This window comes from Centruroides sculpturatus, unplaced genomic scaffold, assembly GCF_000671375.1.
Source record: "Centruroides sculpturatus isolate CEXI.00-Female unplaced genomic scaffold, Cexi_2.0 scaffold721, whole genome shotgun sequence".
Classification (NCBI taxonomy): domain Eukaryota; kingdom Metazoa; phylum Arthropoda; class Arachnida; order Scorpiones; family Buthidae; genus Centruroides; species Centruroides sculpturatus.
This window is the reverse complement of record NW_019385006.1, coordinates 185,239-209,547: the sequence shown is the minus strand read 5'-3', so window position 1 is coordinate 209,547 and position 24,309 is coordinate 185,239. Positions and strand designations below refer to the sequence as shown.

At 28.0% G+C, this 24,309-nt stretch overlaps 1 protein-coding gene across 1 annotated transcript in view; it reads left to right on the top strand.

Annotated features, from left to right (window-relative positions):
* The window catches only part of LOC111633296 (selenoprotein O-like), a 30,681-nt gene extending 12,899 nt beyond the window's left edge, over positions 1 to 17,782 (top strand). Inside the window, exons 9-14 of the mRNA XM_023377834.1 lie at positions 6,524 to 6,724; positions 10,133 to 10,253; positions 10,460 to 10,626; positions 11,647 to 11,819; positions 14,425 to 14,538; positions 17,520 to 17,782. Coding sequence (XP_023233602.1) covers positions 6,524 to 6,724; positions 10,133 to 10,253; positions 10,460 to 10,626; positions 11,647 to 11,819; positions 14,425 to 14,516 — 754 coding nt within the window. The 3' untranslated portion in view covers positions 14,517 to 14,538; positions 17,520 to 17,782. The remainder of the gene's footprint in view (positions 1 to 6,523; positions 6,725 to 10,132; positions 10,254 to 10,459; positions 10,627 to 11,646; positions 11,820 to 14,424; positions 14,539 to 17,519) is intronic.
* Positions 17,783 to 24,309: the final 6,527 nt, after the last annotated feature.

The following is a 24,309-nucleotide window of genomic DNA, read 5'->3' as shown; positions in this document are numbered from 1 at the left end:
AAGATGTGAATGACAGAATTTTAACAGTTTTATCAAAAATTGCAAAAAATACAAAAAGTTTGTCAAAAATCTCAAAAATTTAAGTTTCTAAAACAGCCCCCTTATTTACATGCCAAAAACATAAATTGTATCAATAAATTTTCAGGAAAAAGTGATTAAAATTATTCCATTTAAGACCTTAATTTTGGGGGTTTGTTACCTCACTAAATAAATGAAGATGCCAAGAGTTTCACATTTTGAGAAGATATTATACAAATCAATGTTGAAATAAAGAAAAAGCTGAAAAGTTCTACTGAAAGTTATACAGAATGATAAAGATGATTGCAATAGGTATCTTTGGAGAAGAATAAAACAAAATATTTGATGAGGATTCTATCTCACTATGTCCAGTTATCAACAGTTGAGGGAAGATATTATCTACAAATAAATTTATGACATTCTACCTTATAATGAAATACTATACTTTTATAGTTTCTATTGATTAATTTATCTGCAAATTTTCTGTGCAATAAAGTATCATAGTAATCAGTTTTATCTATGATTCATTATAAAAATCTTCAGATATTTTTTGATATTTTGCAATAGATTAATAATCAACATAATCTCTTAATCTTTCAATGGTTTGCTCTGATAGTTCTTGATATCTTGATACTAGGGTATATCTAGATATACAACCACTTCTATAATAAATGGCTCATCAAACTGCTGATATTGAGATATTTCTTTTCAATCGACCTTATTTCTAAAATTCATAATTAATTTTGAAGGTAATGCTTAATATTGCAAAATGTGACCAATTAATTTTATTAGGGTGATGATGAGCTACCTTGTTTATTTTCGTTTCATGTTTTTTACTCTGAAGTAGATTCATTGTTCTGTATTGCCCCCTTTTATTAAACAGTCTTTACAACCATCAAATGATATTCTATTCTAATAACACATTTCTTAACTCCTTTGATTTTCTTTTCAACTTTACCCTCAACTTTCAATACTAAATTTGTTTATACACTTTGTATAGGTTGTATTCCTCATCTGATATGTCAGTTTCATTCCATTCACTATAAAATTCCCAATTTGTTGGTAATTGCATTTCGTCACATTTTAATTCTTTGACTTTTAAACACTCAAAGAAGATTCTCAACATGGTTTCAGATTCTCAAACATTTTAGTTCATCATCCATATAATCATAAGGATAAACACCTTTTCTAATTACAAGATCTAATATGCCTTTAGGAAAATATTTCAGTGTGTATCTAAATTGTTAATTTTGAAGATTATTAGATACAGTATTATCTCAACTTATGCTACCTCGACTTACGTGAACCCGAGTTACGCGATTTTCAAATCTTGTCGATTCGTCTTTTGTTTGAGCGCCACGCAACTTTTGATTACTCACTCCCCCCCACACTATTGTTCAGCTGACATGTTCAGACGTGTTGTGCGGAATCAACACATAGCTACAATTTATTTTGTGTTATTTATTTCTGTGTTTGTTATATCTACGGAGACTTGAGAGACTCTGTGTGGTGATTTCTTGTAACCATAAATGAATCAAAAGATGAGATAAGATTAACGAAAACATTTATTAGCTTACATACATCCGACTTGGATTTTACACAAATTGCAAAATTATACCCTGACTTACGCGAATTCGACTTACGTGGTTATCGCTTGGTCCCACCTATCGCGTAAGTTTGGGGTATTACTGTAATTTGTTTATGCTTTTATGCTACTTGCCATAAATTTAATAGTCACCAAGTCTTAATTTTATGTTTTCAGTCCCTTTTCTGAATGAAATTTATTGTTCTTCATTATTTGGAATTAACTTTGTTATCCTATCTAAGTTTTTTTTACAAACAAATGTGCATCATTTCTGCTTAAATTGTGGCTACATACAGGAATAAATGATGGATTCTGATAATTTAAATTATGGTTTTCATATGCTAGTCTTCTATATTTCCTGTGTTCCAGATCATGATCTTTAGCTTTCTTTTCATTTCTTTTAATAATTTTTTTACATATATGACATTTATTGTTATTTTTAAAAGTTTTTGCTTATCAGGAGTTAGTGGCTTTATAGGCTTTACAGTTTTGTATAATTTCTCTAATTCATTCTCTTTCTGTAACATCTCAACAGCTTTCTTTGAGCATTTGGTCCTCTGTAAACAGCAGGTGGTTTGTATCCACCATAAACATATTTTATACAACAACAGAAACTCATGGGTTCATGTTTCTGTTAAGCTATTGTATATGATTTTGCAGGATTTGATTGACATTTTCTTTTAAATAATGAAGCAGGAAAACCAAATTAAGGACAATATACAGTTTGAAATAAAAAAAGAAAATCAAAATATAAACTATTTAGACATTGCAATACAAAGAAAAGAAGATAATTTAGAGTATAAAAAATATGTTAAACATATGCAAGTATAAAGTAATTAATTATAAATCAAATATATCAATAAATATGAAGTTTAATATATTTAAAATTTATATAGATATAATTAAAGGTAGAACTAATAAAATAGAAAATCAGGGAAAAGAAATACAACAAATTGTAAAAATAGATATGTTCAATGATTATTCTAAAAACTTATTAGATGAATAGAAAACTAAAAGAATAAAAAATGAAAATATAAATATAAAATCTTCTGATGATGATAAAAAATGTGAAATTTAATTATATTCCTAAATTATTTGAAAAATTAAAGAAACTATTAAATTATAAAATAAATTTAATACTCAAAAAAAATGATTTATTTAAAAAGTATTTATATTATAGAAATGATAATAAAAAATACTGAAATACTGTAAAAGAAATAAAAGGAATAGTATATTCTTTTAAATTTAGTTGTGGACAAGATAAAACAAAGAACATATAACATCAATTAAATGTAATTATGCAAATTTTGGCAGTAGCCAAGCACTGTAATAAAGAAGGATTAAAAATTAATTTAAATACAATAAAAATAATGAAAAAAGAAACAAATAGATTTAAAACACAATTATTTGAACATATTTACCTCAAAAAGCAAGGCAATAGAATTAATGATAATTTAGGAAGAGAAATTCACCAATCATGGAACAGTTTCGTTTATAGAGGACATTATGTATAGAAGTATTTAAAATAGAAGAGGAGGGAAAGAAAAAAGGAGGAAGTGGGAACATGAAGAAACATAGAACTGAATTAAAGTTAGAAAATTAGTGAGTGACGAATTTTAATATTTCATGTAGAAGTAAAAACTTTTTTATTTTATATAAGAAAATGAGGTGTAAAAATTAGAATTATGTGTAAAATTAGAATGTTTTATGTGTTTTGTTATGTCTTTTGGATGCTTTATGTCAGTATTACTGTTGTATTAATATTGGACAGTAAAGAAGATGTTAGTATTTTTTAAGTATTGTTGAGTATTATAATATTTTAAAACTGTTTTATATAATTTGTTTATAGAATGAACCAGCTGAACCTGCCTACAGGTCAAAAATAAAGATATTTTGTTTTATTTTTGACTAATTTTTTCTCCCTTTACTAATTTGAAACTATACCAGTATAATAAGTCCTAATTATAAATAAGGTCTATACAGACAATATAAAAACAAAATTTAAGGACATAGAGGCACAAAGAATTAATTTTGAGATTTTTGCCTAATTTTTAATTAAGAAAATCTATTAAATGTTTATTAATTAAAAAAAATTTTTTTTTTATTTTGTTATAATTCATTTATTTTAAATACAAAATGCATCAATTTAATTTATTAAATATGTAGTTTTCTTTGTAGTATTTGTGTTTAATAGTTAAATTATTTTGACCCAATTGAATTTGAATATTTTTGAATCATTCCTTTATTATCCCTGCTCTAAATAAGTACAGTAGAGCATCATTTATCCAAATCAATTGGGGACTGGGGTTGTTTGGATAACTTATTTTTCGAATAACTGATTATGTATGAAAAAATATATTAACCTATTCCATGTTGAAATTATTCTCTGTTGTGTGTCGCTTTGCGTTGAATTTTCGTCGCTGTTAAGCCTAACTAAATTTTTTAAAATAATAAATGTGGCTATTGTATTGTTAAAAATCATTTCTTTATTTTGTACAAACAAAATAAATATATTGAAAAATATAAAAACAAAAAATTATACTTTAGAAGTTAATCTAGTATCAAAAACATTCGATTCTGCACGACACAGTCTGACTGGAACGCTTTTGGTTAACCGACGTTTCAGTTGATTGGCTTTCGGATAAACGACGCTCTACTGTACTCTGTTTTTCTGAATGAGCCAGACTAATTGATCAGAGTACATATTTTTCTCTTCTGATCAAGGGGCTAAAGTAGCTTGCTAGATCATGCACTTTTTAGTTGGACTAACTCTTCTGAAAGGGTGAAATTGAAGTGCAAATGCTGTCAAATATATGTAGATGTAGAATTTTATTGCCTCCTTTCTTCTCTTATTAAGTATTGTTAAATATTAATTTTTTATACAAATAAATATTAATATAAGTTAAATATTAAATGTACTAACTATAAAAGTATTTGGGTATCCACCTCAGGCTCTTTTCAGACTTCTGAGTAGGATATCCCCCTAAAAGGGCCTCTGCCTGCCATAAAATGATTTGGTATTAAATTTTGCCAGAGTTATAGTTGGCCTACTAAAATTATTACTTATTATTGAGTGTTTTTTTTTTTTTTTTTACTGACTCTGCAGCCCTGATCTGGTTGATCCAGAACTGGTGTGTGTATGTATATATACATTACTCTAATACATGTTGAGAGGCAAACCAAATGAGCAATTTATTATATGGCACACTATAATTGACATATCTATCCACCTGTTTTCAATCTCCATGCTAACTTTTTATTTGTAGGTTGTATTTCATAAAAAAAACTCTCCTAATTCTTAATTACACATTGTGTGAAATTTTTCTCTATTCTATATTTATACCTGTAAGTCTTCTTATTTGAGTATTTGGTATTCATACTTATTCATGCTTATGGTATTTGCTTATTCATGATAGAAAGTTGTGACTAATCACACAACTATTCACACATTGCATATTCACAAATATATTTTACAATTTTCATACAGTATTTGTAAAAAATATACTTTCTATTAGCATTAGTTTTTACATTTTTTGACATAACCAAGCCATGTACAGTAACTATTAAAATACCAAATTAATGTCATCATATTACAGCAAAATTGCCTTATGCCAAATTACATATGACAGTGTTTATATCACAATTTAGTTAATACTAGTAATTACATAATCCCATATAATAATATAAAAGATGATAAAACGGATAGTTGTGAGGTTTGAGGACATTCAGACAGATTCTGAGAACAAACTAGCAGACAGTTGCAGAACCCACAAAGAACTGGACCTGATGGCTACAGAAAATTTGTATGACATCGAAGAGGAAGATGAGGAACAGGAAAACATGCTAAAGTTGCCAATGACAGCTTTTAAGCATTCAAAAATATACAGCACTATTGATATCATCTTCGAGCAGTTGCAAGAATCAGACCTTATTCCTGAATTCAATCTCAAGTTTAAGTGAGTTTTGAAAGTAATCTGTCTTGAAGAACATGGATAAAAGTCCATCAGGTGACAATAACTCAAACTGTTTGTAACTTCTCCACAGTTCTTTTAAAATGTAGATTGTAATGTTTTTAATATAATTAAACATGTTATTTTTGAAACCGTGTTGCGAATATATTGGACTTCAAACTCACATTTGAGTTATAAATAAACACTTGGCATTTATTTCCATCAACTAAAAATGATGGAAATAAAGCCAAGTGTTTATTTATAACTCAAATGTGAGTTCGAAGTCCAATAATTAAACATGTGAATAAAGCAAACATTAGTTCCTATTATTTGCTTCTTGAATCATCTACATAAGTTTAAATATTCCTGTTTTAGCTTAGCCACATTGGCTTGGCCCACAGGAACCTCTCAGTGTCTAACTCTATTTTCCCATAAGCTTTTTTCATCTGGTATTATTAAGATTTCCAAGGAACCTAACCCTCATGAATAGTAACCCACAGATCATGATTTGCCATTGCTGTCTTAGGACTTCTAAAAATATTTGAAATAATTAAGTGATTCAAACATGTTTTATTTTAATATTATAAATTGAACCCATAATGGGCTAAGTAGACTCTCTTAGTGCCATTGGTACTAAGAGAGTCTACTTAGCAAGCCCATTATGGGTTCACCCCGGCCCACAATACATCGTAGGTGGTGAAGTCGGTGTCCAAAATATTCCAAATAATTTTTGGAATATTTTGGACTATCGACTTCACATTTTATTATGGAAATTTTTGGGGTTCTCTGTGACCTATCTGGATTTAATCCTGCATGCCTCAGAGCAGTAGGCTGCCACTTTAACTGCTTGACTATCTGGCCATTCATCATATAGTGCTTATAAAAGTTTATTTTTTTAAATAAATGACTGTTTACTTTAACTCTTTAAGATTGTAATGATTAAAATTAAATAATTTTAATTTTTATATAGGGAATTGATTGATTCATTTCATAAAGCAATGGCTGAAACTGGTGCTGATTTTACAAATTCATTTAGAAATTTAAGTAAAGTTACATTACCAGGATTACCAGATTATGAAGCTAATCTTTCAAATTTAAAGCAAATGTTACTAGAGCAGTGTTGTTCATTAGAAGAATTAATTGAAATGAATCAGTCTGGTATGGATTCTAGGTAAGAATTATTATTATTATTATTATTAATTATGTGTGGTATGACTTTGAGTTAGCCATGTAATCTTCTATTACCCTTGGATACTAAAAATTTGGTATTATCAATATAAATAAAATATAAAGTTTACATACAAGATTTCCTTGAAAATTGTTACACATCAACACAAAATAAAATGTTTATGAACAAATTAGTAATTATTACTATGTAGTTTGAAAAATTCAATTTTAGTCCTGCATATAATAAAATAGGCCTACTGTGTACAAAATTTTTCACATTATTGTATGAGAGTTAATAATACATAATTTGAAATGTTTTAATTAAATCATACAAATAAATTTAAATTGCATAATGTATAATTTGCCACACAACACTAAACTGATAAATTAACATAAACATTTCTTTAATACCAAACAATCTGCCAGATTGTATCAGACTAAATTATGGTTACATTTAATACAGTAGAACCTCCATTATCCGGACCTCCATTATCCGGATTTTCGATTATCCGGATTGTTCAAAATAAACAAAAATTTTACGAATTTGCTGATTTGCACTTGGCGAATTACGACACTGTTTATGTACGTGATGGAATGCATAACTTTTTTTGTTTCAACAACGTCTCACCCAGCACAGTGGTCGTAAACTCTTAAATATATTTTACGTAGTAATAAAAATATAACTTGACATACGTATTTATAAATAATTTATATTCAAATTACATCATTTCTATGACCAAGGGCGGCGTAAGGCATGGACGACGTGGGCCACCGCCTATGCCTCGCGGTCCGAAGGGCCTCGCGCCTCGAAGGTTTATGCATTACTTAAAAGCCGCGAACGCGACGAAAAAATTTTACTCGTCATAAAACGATAAATAGTTTGTCAAATTTTTATTCATAAAAATGCAGTTTCAACTGCTTTTTATTTTATAAAATCCGTCTTCTTGCGCCACCGGAGGGCCTTTTAAACAATAGGTAGTCTGTTAGAGTTGGTCAGTAGTAGTCCAAATTCAATATGAACGTTTGTTTCTTGAAAATTTGATGACGATTTAAATACAGTATTTACTTTTAATATTACCGATATGTCATCGAAAAGAAAACGTGTTGTATTATTATTAAAAGACAAATTAAAGTATTTGTTTCGATTATCCAGATTTTTCTTTATCCGGACTACCTTTATCCCCAATTAGTCTGGATAATCGAGGTTCTACTGTAATTGGATATTGAGTAATTTTGTTAACTTAATTGCCTACCTCTAGGCATAATTACTCAATGTCTAATTATTAAACACAGCCATAATATAGCCTGAAACAGTCCTGCACATAATTTGGTATTAATCAAGAATTGGGTTATTCAATATCTATATAAAAATTTTTAGATTAAAAGAACATTTTAAGAATGTATCACCATTACATTTGTTTATACAATTATAAACTTGATGTAATATGTTGATTAATGGAAATAAAATTAAAGGATTTTCATTTCTTTTTAAAGTTCTGTTTCAGTTTTGGCATTATGTAAAAATCTAAACTATAGCTTGGTAATCAAGACCGACTCATCTCTACTGCATGTAAGTAGGTAGCATTGTGACATGTGACTGTCAATAGGCATCACTCTCCACCATCTTTCTACCATAAATCTGTAGGATTGGGAATTCATCACCCAAATGTACACCAGGCACTACAGCCAACACTGCCTCATGATGGCTGCATTCAGCAGAGTCAACAGTTGTAACTGTGTAAAGATATTTCAATCTGTAGCTGTTACATAGCAATATGGATCTGCTGAATGATGAGTGATGTATTCATTGGAACAGGAAGTAGTTTCTGCTTTCATGTGTATAAATTTGTGTTTATTTAAGTTAAAGATGGATTTTTCTTAAATTTGTATTAGACATACCTGTTTTCAGTGGTTCAGGAACATTTGTTATTAATGCTGCAATGAATATCTTTGTATTGGTATAAAATACAAATATAATATCTTTATTCTCTTGCTTGTCTATAGCCATCATTGATCAATTACAACTAGCAAAGGTAGTGTAAATGAAATACACTACTAAATGTGATGTCAAAACACCAAACATGTTCTGAAACAGTGCTACTGAAGAGGGCATTCAGAAGAAAAATACTTAACAGATCAAAATTTTTGAGTCTGCTGAAAGCAGACAAAGACACATGCCTCTTACATTCATAATGTCTATTCATACTTAATTTTTTTTAAACTTTGCATTTAGATATTGAATGTTTTAATTTTATTTTTAGAACACAAGATCTTCCTGTATTTTTGAAAAGTTTTCAATTAATGTCTACAGGCTTAGCCAATATGATACTCCATTTTATTTTAATATTTTTGTGGGATTGCCATATTTTTCTACCACAGATTTTTCCAGGATTGCTTTATTTTTCCCCTAAACCTCATTTGCACAATCAGTCGTAAGTTATTCTGTAACACTTCTGCTGATAAAGGTTTAGGATTTCTGTTCATTAAACAGAATAAATTATTGTTTTGTTTCATCTAGTTATTTTATATTTATTTTTACTATATTTTATGGGATTCAATGTTTGTTAAAAAGAAAGGCTCAAAACTCTCTGTGTCATATAAGAAGATGCGATCTCTCACAGGCTAACAAATTCTTCAACCAGCCTTTAGTAGGCTACGGCTAACCTCTATGTAGTCTCAACTCTTGAATGAAACTGTTATTATTTAACTAAACTTTTTAGGATTATCATTGTATACTACAGCGAAGCAGTTTTTGGGGTCAAGAGCCAAGGTGCAGGACGACTTAATATACTAAATATTTTTTTCTTAAATATTCTGTGCTGAAATGGGTGTGTCTTATATGACATTAAATACTGTATTATCATACTATTATTGTATGAATTGTTTGTTATTTTTTGAGCTGTAATTTCAAAAAATTATTGACTTATAAATTCCCACTGGTGTCCATTGTCTGCCTGTATGCCTGTCTTTCCTTCCTCAATCTCAAGAGTGGTGTTAGAGAGATGAAAGTCAAGACCAGATGTGGAAAGCTTAGAGGCAGGAGATCCCAATTAACTATATATGAACTTCCAGTTCAGACCAGAAATCACATGATTTGAATTAAAAAATTCTTCCCAAAATGGAGTTACATAAGATGACCAGCATGACTCTGTTGTCATCAAGAAAAGTATGATTTATGGGAACAAGAAATTACTAATTTGAGATTAAGAGTATTTTAAATTAAATAAATTAAAATTTTCTTAAAAATTGCAGCCCAGCATTTTCAAATTAAAATATATTTATTGTAATGTAATCTTGTAATATTGTAAAATATATTTATTGTAACGTTATTTTAAATATATTTAAATATTAAAAAGTCAATATTTTCTGATTTATAAAATGCAATAAATAATAATAACAATATTCTTTTAAGGCAGTTTCAAATGTTTTTGCTATTAATGCGAATGAATCCAGAATTGTTAGAACAATTAGGGAAAGGCCCAGTAGCAATAGAGAGGGTCATGCAAAAAATGGAATATGCTGAAAAATTAAAGGTAATAAAATTTAATTTTTTAATATTATTTTCAATAAATTTACATTTGCTACAAGATACTTTTTCTGAATGAATTTGATATATTGTTATCTTTTACTGTATAATGCCTCTTAAGAAATTAAAACATGCATAAAACAATGTGAAATATAAAATATATATATAATTTAATTATTAATAAATATAAACATTTAAATCTTATTTATTTAGAAATTGAAACCAGAAGAAAAAGTAACTAATGATGATGAAATATGGTCTAGTTGGGTAGAGAAATACAATAAAAGATTACATCAAGAAATAAAGGACATTAAAGATGTAAAAGAATTGGAACAATTGCAAAAAGAAAGAATGGAAATAATGAATAGTAATAATCCAAGGTACATATACTTTATATTTTCATATTAATTTATTGACTTTATTCACTCAGTTGTGAATGAATATGAATGAATTTTTAACTTGAAAAATTTAATAGTTAAATTAATTATACATATATTTTGGAACAGGACAAACAAAAAGTTGGTAAATACGGAATTATAATTAAAATGTATAAAATCAGTGTTTTCCAATATGGACAATAGCACTCTGTGTTTAATAGGTGACTTCTTTGCAACAACTTTGAGGAACTGAGATTCAATTCTAGGTTTGGATTCTCAAGAATTTTTCTAAATATCTAGTCTGCTTAGACAATGTTTTCCACTAATGTCAGTGATTTGAAAGATAAATGATGGAAAATTTAGGACATGTACAACAAAAAATGAAGAGTATTTTGCAGATGATAAAAGTTGTAATACAAATAAATCAGCATTCATTGATTTTCCAGTAAATAATGATTTTAGATTAGCAAATGTTCACATTTTAATGATAGCTTAATGTACATAATTCAATATTATATTAAAAAATTATTTTTAATATATTAATTTATATTTAACCAATTTGTCTTTTTAGCAATTAAACATGGATTATTGAGAATTTAAATCTCAATAATTCATTCTTTATAATATCATTGTCTACATTGGACTCTGTATATTAATAGGACTTATTATACTGGTGTTTTGGCCATCAGGTCCCAAACACAAATACAGAGTGTACAGGTAAAAAAATAAAGATAGTTTGTTTTTTCTGAATAAGATCTCTTCTATTTGCTAAAACAGAAAAAATGCCAGTATAATAAGTCCCCTTAATATACAGAGTCCAACATAGACAATGATATAATAAAGAATTTAATAATGACATAGAGGCAAAAGAATTACTATCTCAAAAATTCATGTTTAATTTAATTGCTTAATTCCAAAGAACAGAATTTTCTCTTTATACCTTATCTATTTTAAATATTGATTAGATTTTTATAAATTTTTTACAGAATAAATTTTTTAATGTGCTTTAATATATGTTTTTAGGTTTATCTTAAGGAATTATATTGCTGAAAATGCAATAAGACAGGCTGAAAATGGTGATTTTGAAGAAGTAAAGAGAGTTTTAAAATTTCTTGAAAGTCCATTTAGTGATACAGCTGTTTATGAAGCATTTCAACATACAGATTGTCTGGATAAGACAAATGATAATGATTATGGTAATGCTTATTAATTATTATTTTTTTTAACATTTGTGATGCAATCTATAAAAGGTACCTTAGCTGGAAAACCTGATTTTCATTTTTTGAATCATCCTATTCTTTGAATGCTTCACATTCTTTTGCTCTACAGCAAAATTTCCAACTTAATGTACCTTCTTTTATATTGTGTTACATGTAATTTAAATATACACTCATTGACAAAAATGTTATGCACCAAGAAGGATGCATTGGAATTAAATAGAATTGTAATTTATTAGTTCAATTGTAATGAAAATGATATTAAGTGATTACAATATTATAGCAAAGAGACAATTTCTGTGAAATAACAGTACAATTTAAAGGAATCTTTAGTACCTTATAGAATCTCCTCTTGCCTGGATACATAAGGCAATGTAGTCAAGCTGGGGGCACATGGTCATTGTAAGCTACCTGTGTACAATCTTCCCATAGATGCTGTAACTGCTGCTCCAGATTTTCCATATATTTTGCAACTTAACCCTGTTAGCAGAATTTAATATTTTTGAATTTGCCATAGAAGTATGCCTGACATTCAAATACTTTCAAACAATAGGCATACTAAAAATTGTGACTTCAGTGAGTCTCCATAAACTTTTTTTTTATAGGATATGGGCAATGATTTTAAGTCACTCAGGTAGCATTACCTAGTTATCCCTTGATTAATGCAGTTAATTAATTCCTTGATGTTACTGCATATATCAGAATCACATTAATCAAATACAGTGGTTCCTTGGTACTTGACTGAACAATCACCACCCTCTACAACAACTGTTCTGTTATTAACAAATATTTTTATTTTAATAAACAAAAATAGCAAATTCACTAACACCTTATTTACTGAGAACATATCTATGTTAAGTAAAGACAGCTGTTAAAGCCATGTTAATTGAAATTTTTACCACACATAAAAAGGGATTGCTGAAATTACTTTTGCATGTTAATCAAATCCTGCATTAAGCAAGGGATACCTGTATAACTATAATTACCTGTCTGAGACATAGCTGTATGCCAAGTTTTGCAGTAAGTGAAAAATTTTATCTGGGTGTATAACTATTTTGTCAATTAGTGTAAAATTTATTTGTAGATATGAATACCTATTGAATTTTATTTATCTAAATTTTTATAAAAAACAATACTTGAAGTCAAAGCAATGCAACTGAAGAAGTCAAATGCATTTATTTTCAATTAAATTTTTAAAACATTTTATATCTCATAATCAGATTGAACACTTAAACTGTTTTAAGCATAGAACATTGGAATAAGTTTCAAGATACAGTAACAGATTTGAACATAGATCTTGTTTTGTTTAGAACTTTGTTTTAAAAAAAAATAAAATTAAATATTCTAAATCTAACAAATTAATTCAATAGTAATGTAATAAAACATTATCTAAATACAGTTCTTTGATGTTCTTAAGATGCTAATCTTAAAGTCAGACATAATTATTTTTACTTGTTTGTTTATAATCAATGACACAGCTGTAAACTATTTTTAAAACATTTAATTAAAAATAAATAAATTGGACTCCTTGAGTTTTATAGTGATTTTTAAAGTGTATAAATTATTGATAGTTACAAGAAAGATATTCAAAGTCATATTTTTCAGTGTAAAAATTGAAATAATTAATACTAATATATGAAAATTCTGTTTATATTTTTATAATTTTTATTTTATAAGCAGTACATCTGCTGTACAGTACATACTAACATACATACACACACATTAATATATATATATATATATATATATTAAACTAAATTTTAATTGTATATATACAATTAAAATTTCTTTACAAATAATTCTTCTTTAGTAGTTTTAAAATATTGTTAAAATATTTATTATTTAAAATTTCCCTCAGATTATAAAAAATTAGCTAAATACTGAAGCAGATAATAAAAAAACTATAGCAAAAATGTATGAAATGAAATGAAATGAATGAAATTTTAGGAGTGTTAATCATAGGAAGGCAAACTAGGATAGCTATTTACATTGTTGCAGCCATGACAGTGTAAACAGATATCCCAGTTTGCTTTCCTATAGTTCATCTGAAGATACAACATTTTACATGTGCATTTTGTGAGTAAATAATAGAACTACACTAAAATACTCACATTTCACAATTGGATGATGTGATGTTTATAGAGTTGTGCTCTTATGCTTTGAAAATATCAGTCTGATGACAACATGTAACCAAAATACACAACCCTAATTGGTAAAGTTGCAAGAATATGTAATACTTACAGTTGTAAATCTTTAAGGAAAATTCCTTATGAAACTAACATAATAAGTGAGAGTAAAGTAATTTACAGACATCTTCCAAAAGTTATATTAAAATAAAATTGCTTCTTCAGATAATCAAAAAATCTGTATTTCAAGCAAGCACATACCTACAGTCATAAATACTTACTCATACATTAGGATCAGTAAACATAAAATTATAAAATACGTGAATGATATGCTTAAAATTTTAAGTAAAGATCATACTTTTGCTTTATTAATTAAATTATAATTTATGAAAATAATTAATTAATAATTTTCATGATAACTTGTCAATATTAAAATTTAATCATCTTGTATGTTTTAGCAACATCATCACATGTTGAAGAACTTCAGAAATCACTGGATTTTTATGATTGTAAGCCACCTGAATGGGCAAGAAGTCTTAGAGTCACTTGATCGTCATAAAATTCTATGCACTGTAAGCATATTTATAAATATTTTTATGATTGTGTATAGTGTTGAATCGAATATTTGGCAGTATTCAGGTATATTCAGCCACATTACGTATTCAATATTTGGATACGTAATGTGGCTGAATTTTAGTAGTGATTTTAGTTTGGGGGGAGAGAGAGAGAGGGAAAAGAAAGAAAAAGAAATGATAAAACATAAAATAGTATAAAAATAACATTTAACATCTCAGATATTTAAAAATATCATTTATTTCTTTTCAAAACAATATAATTTTAATTAATATCTTGAACAAATATTAATTATTAAAAATCACAATTCATGAGTAATAAATTGTAATGAAGAAACATTAATGCTTCTGCATTCATAGGAAATAAATGATTATGGTAGTTGTTATAGATGCTTCCAGCTTCACTGAGCTTAGTCTATGTTAATTAAATACAGTACTTTTTGGGTTTACTAAAAAATGACTGATCTCAATGGCAAGATTTAATTTATTACTTTTCATTACATATATAATAATTTTTAAAAACAAAATCATATACAGTATAACCGATGAATAGCAGACATTGTTGGGACTGAGAAGTTTGTCTACTATTCAGAGGTATATGCTGGCAGCCATATTGTATTTTAACCTGGTCATTAAAAAGTGAAGAATACGATGGGTTACAAAAGTATCAAATTTGTGTTAAGAATGTAAAAATACCAAAAAGTATATGTAAAATATATAATTAAAATATATATACAGTATATTATTTTATATTATTTATTTTTTCAGCTGTAAAAATCACATTTTAATCGAATTCTAAATAGCAAACAGATTGTATAAGATATTTTAATTAACATAAAAATTTCAACTAAATGTAAACATTGATTAATTATTAATTCATCAAAAATGACCTGAGTGGAAGTAATGAAAAAGAAAAATAAAACTGTTGTTATGAACAGAAGGATTTAGGTGATGAAAATTTGAATGTCAAGTTACGAAGGTGATTTGCTAGCCACTTCAAGAGGTTTGGTATTCTTGCATTTATAACATCATTTATGATCTAAGCAACTAATAAAAATTGATATAGGGATTTTTCTTTGTAGTTATCAAGTAGGTGTAATTTTTCAAACATTTTTGCTTTTTTCAATAAATGATTTATTAAAAAAATTACACCTAATCCACCACAAAGCTGTTAAGATCATAAATTACGTAATAAATTCAAGGAAACCAAATATCAACATTATCACTTTAAATTGAAATTGCATTCATAACACAATCTTTGAACTTTCACCAAATAAATGCTGTTGTCTTAACTATAAAAACTTTTTCTGTTTCAAATGAACGAATAAATCAGGAAAAGTTTATGGTTTCTTGGTTCTGAAAGCTTAATTCTAAAAATAAGAAAGAAATTTAACAACATTAATATGAATGACGATAAGTGATGATTGACAATCTAACCAGATTAATGTTCGCTAACAGATAGAGTATTGTTTGGCTTTTTACAATCTGCCCTCCTTCCCATTCCTATTTTCAGTGTCTTTATTTACCTATGATCAAAATTTGTCCTCTGAAAGAGTATTTTAACCGATTCTTTTAGTTTTAAAATATTCCATATGTAACTAATTATTTCAGAATATTGAAGACAGGACTTTGTTTTCATAAGATTGGTTATGGACGACATCATCTGTTATTTAGAGGTGAATATAATAGATGTCTTGTTTGAAGGGTCTGGGAATTATAAAAATATCCGTTAAGTAAAGTTGTCCATTAGTGGAAGTTTTACTGTATAATCTTTATTATTGAATAGATGACATTGCCCTCCATCTTATTCTAAGGTTTAGAATCTATATCATCTTTTTCAGCTAATTTCAAATAAATCAGTTGATATTTGGCTGAATTTTCAGTATTAAGTAGTCAGAAAGACAACAGTAACATCCAAATAATCATTTATTAGTTGGCCAAAAAGTTGTATTTGATCCATCCCTAATTATATATTTATTTTTAATATTAATAATTTTATGAATTGGAATATTTATACCATTTAAAATTAAATTTAGTAGCTTTTAATTTAATTTTATTATATTACAAAGAAATTGTAATATCTCTTTAATATAAAACATGAAAAATATAACACAGTATTTAACATGTACAAAATTATCAATTTATGTTATATATAAATAATGGAATAAAGTTAGAATGTATATAAAATTTTTAATACTGTTATAACTTATTTTATAATATTCAGTTCTGTTAACAAAAATATAATTGCTGATTTAGCAAAAAAAATATTTATGTGACTCACATTAGAGTATTTTTAGTCAGCATTTATTATTTAAAAAAAGTTTAATAGGATGAACTATTGAGATTATTTTAGATCTGAAAATAAAGTTGGACAGAGAAAATATCTGATGATTTATATATTATACATTATAAAAAATTAAGACGATACTACATCAAAATCAATAAAACAGAAGAAACTTGGTCTTTAGATGTTAAATCTTTTAATTACAAAAATTATAAGTCATAGAATACAAAATAGTAAATACTGACTATTGCTTTTTTATGTTTCTATGCTTATTGATTTTTTAACCATATAGATCAAAATAAAAATAATTTACAATAATAATTAATATATCATTATACAGTCAAATGAAATGAAGGAATTGTCTTCATCTTCAGAACTTATCTCTGAAGAATTGAAAATACAGAAATAGTAATAAGAGCTAATATTTGAGATCTTAACACATTGTTTACTATAATTTATTTTCAATAATTACAAAATTTCATTTCATAAGTACTGTGTATTCTATTACTAACTTTAAAAATGACACAATGTAGGATATTTATAACAGATATTCAGTAACATATATAAATATATACTTTGTATCTGTTATACATATATAAATATGTATGAAATCTGTTATATATACATATATAAATAAATTACATTTAGATTTTTCTTAATTATTATGTATTCTAATTTATTGTCATCTTATTTTCAGATAAGCATAGCTTAGAATGTAAAAATCACAAGTAGTATATGCCCAGTATTAATAATACAACATGAAGATATTGGTTTCAATTCTGACGAAAGACCAAATATCGGAGGTAACGGGCACTAAAGAAGTTATTTTTTTAATGACGAATGCAATGTAAGATTGTTTTGTTAAATGTAATAAATATTTTTCTTCTGTTATTGTTATAATAAATTTATTAATATGATGTTATGAAGTAAAAAATATAAATAAAAGTTAAAATATTAAATGCATATAATATAAATTTATGCTGATAATATAATGTATTATATAAACCAGATGTATCAAGGAACAAATTACACTATTTTGTTGTTACATTAAAAGAAAGTAATTTTTAAAAGTTTTTATAATCTTTTAATCAAAGAACATTTAAAAAAATTTTCTTTTTTTTTGTACTAAATATAAAATATGGCAACAAAATATTGTTTCCTCTTGCGTAGATGCACTTTTTAATATTTTTTATTTACTGATTACTTTTTGTATGTGGAAAATTGCTGACTCAATTTGCAGGATTACCATTAGAAATAACTGATTTATTTTATGATTTGATTCTGCAGAATTTAATTTTTTAAGTAAATCATCCTGTTTTATTATTATAGAAGAACAAATAATATTAAATATCATTACTTAAATTCAAAATTTATCACAGTTTACAGTAGCAAAAACAATACATAAAGTTTTTAATGGATGACAAAGACAGTTAAGGTGTCAACCTATTGTTCTGGCGCCCAGGATTGACTCCACGAGGTCAGAAAACTCCAGAAATTTTTAATGGTTCGTCGATCAATGAGTCCCCCAGTTGACTGTGAATAGATGTGCAAAGTATCCAGATATGTCACGTCTTATCCTGTGGATTTGGCTGGATCCGCAATGGGTATGTAAAAAAGGCCCTCTTAGTGCTCATATGTATAAAGCTTCAGTGTGATTTGAAGTATTTCAGCTTGGATACATTAAGATTTTAAAAATTTTTTAATATTTGATGATAAAATTCATTAAGAATGCTTAACAGTTGGAAAGACAAGACTCAAAATAAATTCATTTGTATAGCTTATTATAAAATTTTTAAATTTAATTTACACAATAAGTAATGCCCAAAGTCAAGTGATCGTCTACCTCTGCAATTAATAAAATAATTCAAAATTTACAAGCGAAAACAGATAAACTCAATATTCAAGAAAGAAATATAAAAGAAATTAGCTCCAGTATAAATAACCATCATAATATCATTTATATCTTTAAAAATCAAAGTGAAATGAATCTTTAGATCATTCATAGCAACAATAACATGATAAAAGAACAATACTGGAGCATTAAAGTGTAAAGATATGGCAAGTTAGGAGTACTTCTAACAGGAATATAAAGATTCTGATTAAATATAAGAAAAAATTTTATAAAAATATGTAATAATTTAAGATGAGAGACTGTAATGTAGATATTTGGAGAATCACTAAAAGTTGGGCACAGTTTGGTATTGATATTCAGTACAATTTCTGTAAAATAATAAGTTTAACAAAACCTTTAAGTAAGTAACTATATTTATGCTGCACTCCGATGGTGGAGTGGATAAAACCACTCAATGCTGGCTTGTGAGTTTGTGCATCGCCATTGCTGGCCACCTGTGTAACACTTAAATAAAGGTCAGTTTCCTGTAGAAAGCCTTTCCAGGAGGCATCTTTGCTTGTATTGCATTCTCTCTTCCATCAATTCTATCTTATATTTATGCTATGGAATTGTTTAATCACAATGTTATCATTCTCTAGGTGCAATTTCAGAATAAATGTGACGAATTTTCATGAATTAAAAGTCATTTATGCCTTATTTTTCATTGAAATCCTTAGATTATGTTAACCTTATTCAGCTCTCACAGAAAGAGAATTGAATTAGGTGAAATGGCAAGGGTTTCATAATGATCCTCACAGCATTAATTAATAAAATTTATAGTTATGGTTAACACAGATTTAAAAATATTCTTAAATTAATCTCATATATATAAAGTACTGTACATTTAGCCTAGAGAAGGATAGAGTGGGACTTGGGACATCTCATCTCCCCTCAGCAGGAAATATGAGGTCTTACTAGTCAAATCAACCTTAATTTATATATTTTTACATAAATTTTAGTGTTTTATGTTTGCATCCAAGCCCTTAGATGCAGCATAAAATCATTTCTGTTATAAAAATAATAGAATAAATCTAAATATATTTTAAGAAATATTTAATTTTTATAATCAGCAAAACATAAAAAAATATATTTTAATTATGTATTAAGCAGAGGGTGTAGAAGAGGAAGTGCATTAACTATCTGTGACCCGATCATTTCCTGTAATTATATGTCAACCGCAGTGGACAAAGGTGTCGCAAAGTTTACTGTCTGATTCATCACACTACAATAACTGTCTTCGTCAGATAATCCTGATAAGCATTCACCTACCGAAAATCACCTGGATGTTCCCAACGACAACTTTTATCACGTGGTAACAATCTATAATCCATTAACCGTTCGACTGTAAACAATACATCACGTAACTACGTCATTGTCACTCTAAATACAGACGTAAAGTTATCGGAATAATAACAATAAAAGAGCGTAATCCGAATCCACGTCTTTTGATACGTAAGTCAATTTGACGTCATATTTTAAATTTTTTTCGTTGTAAAAACTGAAGAGATGACGTCAAAGTGTGTAGTGTGTCCGGACGAAACAACGGCTACTGATTTAAATAAATACGGTCAAACCTTTGAATAACTTTTTAACCCCATACTTTCCCTCAGTTATAGTAAAACCTGGGTAAACAGGAATGGTATATTGTTTCCGCTTCAAACAGGTTTTGTTTAACACAGAAAATCGCTCCGTTTCGTAAAATCCGCTCAGACAGGTTTCCGTTTTAGACAGGTTTTACTGTGGAAATTGGAAAAAAAATACGGCATCCGACACGCTCCGAGTACCAAAAACCTTCCAAGAATACGTAGAAAAGTATCCGTATCATTTTAATAAATATATAACAAGAAAGAAAACAGTAAAACACATCAATTTCGAATCAATTATGCCAAAGTAAATTGCATTTTAGCCCCTGCAACGACCCGACATTGAAGAAACAAAGGAAGCCGGTATCGGCAGGTGAGGGCATATTTTATTGTCACTATAATTATCGAGTGGGAAGCCATTGTTGAGTGACGACGCGAGGAGGACCTCACTTGACAATATGATGGTAATGTCAATAATAAAAAGGACGAACACGTGTCGGTTCACACGAGTAATCAATGCTTAACACGATGCCAATAAAAAAAGGCCTCGTTTGAGAAACTACTTTTAGTTATAAGTGATTTATAATTAAAAAATTAATTATTTATTTATTTCTGAAATTTTGAAATATGCTGTTTAAATATTAAACGCTGTATAGGTTGTACTGTACTGTACTTTTTCTTATTTTGTAGATATTTATGCTAGAAATCTGGAGGAGAGAACTTAACACTTAAAGACAATAATGATAATACTCATAAATCTTTAGTTTCCTGGCTGTTATTACAAAGGGAAAGTATAACGATCGGTCAAAAATGGCCCCTCCCCAAAATTTTTGCATTTTTTGACTGGAGAGATCTGGAGAAATGCAAAACATTTGGGTTTGTTTTCTTGTATTTATGGATGTCAGTGTGTGTATTGTGGAAGGATTTTTTTTACCCACTTTAAAGCCTAATAACTTCTGTGTCTTTTGTCGAAAACTTCTGAAATTTTGCATGTAGATTCATGTACTAAGTGGTAACTGTTCTAGAAATTTTCAGATAAATCGGACTATTTGTTCGGTAGATATGGCCCCACTCCCTTAATGTCTCCCGAACCAATCTGAAGACTTAATGATAGCAATTATTAGAAAATGTCCGCCTTTCTAGTTTATTCTGTGGAAAAAATAATATAAAAGAGATAAAAATAACACGGCGAATTTAAATCAATTCTTTTTAAAAATTACGAATTCGACGAAACGAACTTATTTAGTTATTCTGAGCAGTGATTGTGTTAAGGAAAGCAATCCAAATCCATAACACGAAATCAAGCGCTTGCATGCAATGTTTCCATTAACATTCGCTTTCCATAAATATTTTACGAGGGATCTCCATCCAAGTAGCGTGACACACTGGTGATATCACGCTACGATCGACGAAGATCAGCGATTTTATATTATCGCGCACGCATGCTACACAAGTGGATTGTCTGTGCTCTTGTTAAAAACCAACAGCCGCTATTAGGTCAATTATTTGTTTACACTCGACCACAAATCCAATAATTCTCCTCTCCTGCGAATTTTTTATCGGATAATTTATGCTAATATTTAAAAAAAAAGTGCTTAAATTATGCGGAAAAGATGACGACGTTGATAATACATTGCCAATTGTTTGCTGGTATTAGTAACCTTTATCGTATGTTTGTTAGGTCTGTGTTTAAAATTAAATTAAAATTTGAATTTATTAGCTGAAAATTAACTTTGGTGGTGAATTTATTTAAAATTTTACTTAGAGGAAGAGGGAAGAATCTTTATAATTCGTGTACAGTACAGTACACAGGAACCAATTTCACTTGGCGGAGTCGAGGTATATTTTGAGGCTCGTATGCTCCTCGGTCTGCTGAAATTGTTTCCGAGAAGAAAAGCATTTCGAGGTTGTGATGAACCTCAAAACAAAGGTTGGCTCTGCCAAGTGAAATGTTAAATTTATTGTTGCCTTTATCAAGTCATGTATTGAATTTATTAATTGTATAGAGTAGAATTTTGAAGATGAAATTAATTATGGGGCGCTTCGATAATGTTAACATTTGATTCTTTAATTCTTCAAATATTTCTTCTCGTGTGAAATAGCCTATCAGTTCTGCTTTCATTCTCATGTAACATTCCTTTGAAGCGTCATGTAGGCCTATAGCCTATAAGTGATCGAGTAATTGTTGTGTAGTACATACAGTATCTGTGAATTATTCATAAACTAGACTCTTTAAAATTGTTAACAAGGGCTACAGTCTCATATTTTCTTAAAACATTCTTACGTTTATTTTTATTGATTATTGTGAAATATATTAGAGTGGTTCGGGGAAGATGCCTAACATTTTGCTTATGAAGGAAGTTATAGCTATAATTTGAGTTTTGGAGACCTCTAACGAAAATATCATATTCTTCAGTATGTTTTTTCAAATAAAACTTTGGAGTAGCCTATATGAAAAATAATTATGTATTGTGTTTGAAATGACGACTTTTTCATTGCCTGGCATTTTAGGCATCTCACCCCGAGCCGGGTGAGATGCCAAATGACATTAGAGTAAGATAACAAATATTATTGCATAAAATTAATTTTCGAATATCTTAACCAAATTTAATATATTGCATATGTAGTACAAAGTATTTTATAGCAAGTGTAACAGCACAGTATAAGTATTGTTAAGTTCCCGCCCGCTCTAACGTGCTCTATAGCTAGCTGAAAGTTTTTTCAGTCCAAAAACCTTTTTGAGAAGTCCTTATATAATTTCTATGCATACCCCGCAATAAAACGAGGGAAAAAAGTTTATTAAAAATAGGCATGTTATCCGAAGAAAAATGTGACATCTTTTCCATTTGTCGTGATAAGACGCCTAGTGGAGTCACGTGTTCTAGCATATCCGATCGGGATCGGCGGTAGCTGACAATGGAAACTTTAGAACCTTAACTACATCACACATTAATTGCTTTTCGCAATTTTTAATAAATTCTACTTTAACTTTTAGTTTTAAAATGACTCTAGAAACATTTCACAACAAAAACTTCGTTCTTTTCTTGCTTTTATTCTTCTCAGATGTAGAAAATGTGGTAACGGTAGCCAACTACAGCTTTCCGCACTCAATATTGGCCCAACGATCCAACGTACAAACACATGACAGTATCTGACGTCACTGTTTGAAAATAACAAAAATTAGGCATCTTCCCCAGCTTACCATCTTAACCACAATAATTATATTATTTATTCTGTTATTAAATTTAAAAAAAAAAACATAATTTTTTTACTTTTGTAACTGTTTTAAATCTTAGATATCACTCAAACATTTTATTTTGAAATTATCGTATTTATTCATGTATAAGGCGCACCCCATTTAAAAAGGATTATAAGGGTAAAAACAGGAAATGATTAGAAGTAAATCGTTTAAGAGAATATATTCGAGAGAGTAGAGAAAATAGTGAAAAGAGAATAAAGAGAGAGAGAGGGTTGTGAGTGAGCTCTTCTCTTTTAAAAACACTGTGTAAATAAATAAATTTCACTTAAATGTAGTTAAATAAATTAAAGTATCTTAAAGTAATTTAAGCATGAACTCGTTCAATTATTTTACATTAACGTCAATGATAATAAATATTTAATTGATTTATTCATTTAATAAATATTTATAGACACTTGAGAATAGATTTTACATATTAAAAAAGATCGAGACTAGCTTGAAAGTTTCTTAATTTTTATTAAGTTTTAATGGTAAATTGGCATATTTAAAGCTTCCATCGAGATTTATTTCACGAAGAATTAAATTAAGTATAAATAAAATGTTTTTAAATTTTAGTAGAGAGCGAAATGTGTAGATACATCAGACTTATAGGGAACAACAGACTACATAGGTTACTCTAGGTTATAGCGAACACACTTATAGAGAATAACTGACTGTATATTAATGTTAATACTTAATTTTTAAAAAATAAATTTATGATTTTGATGAAATATGCATTTACTGCAGTAAAAGAATTGATATTCAAAGAATTGTT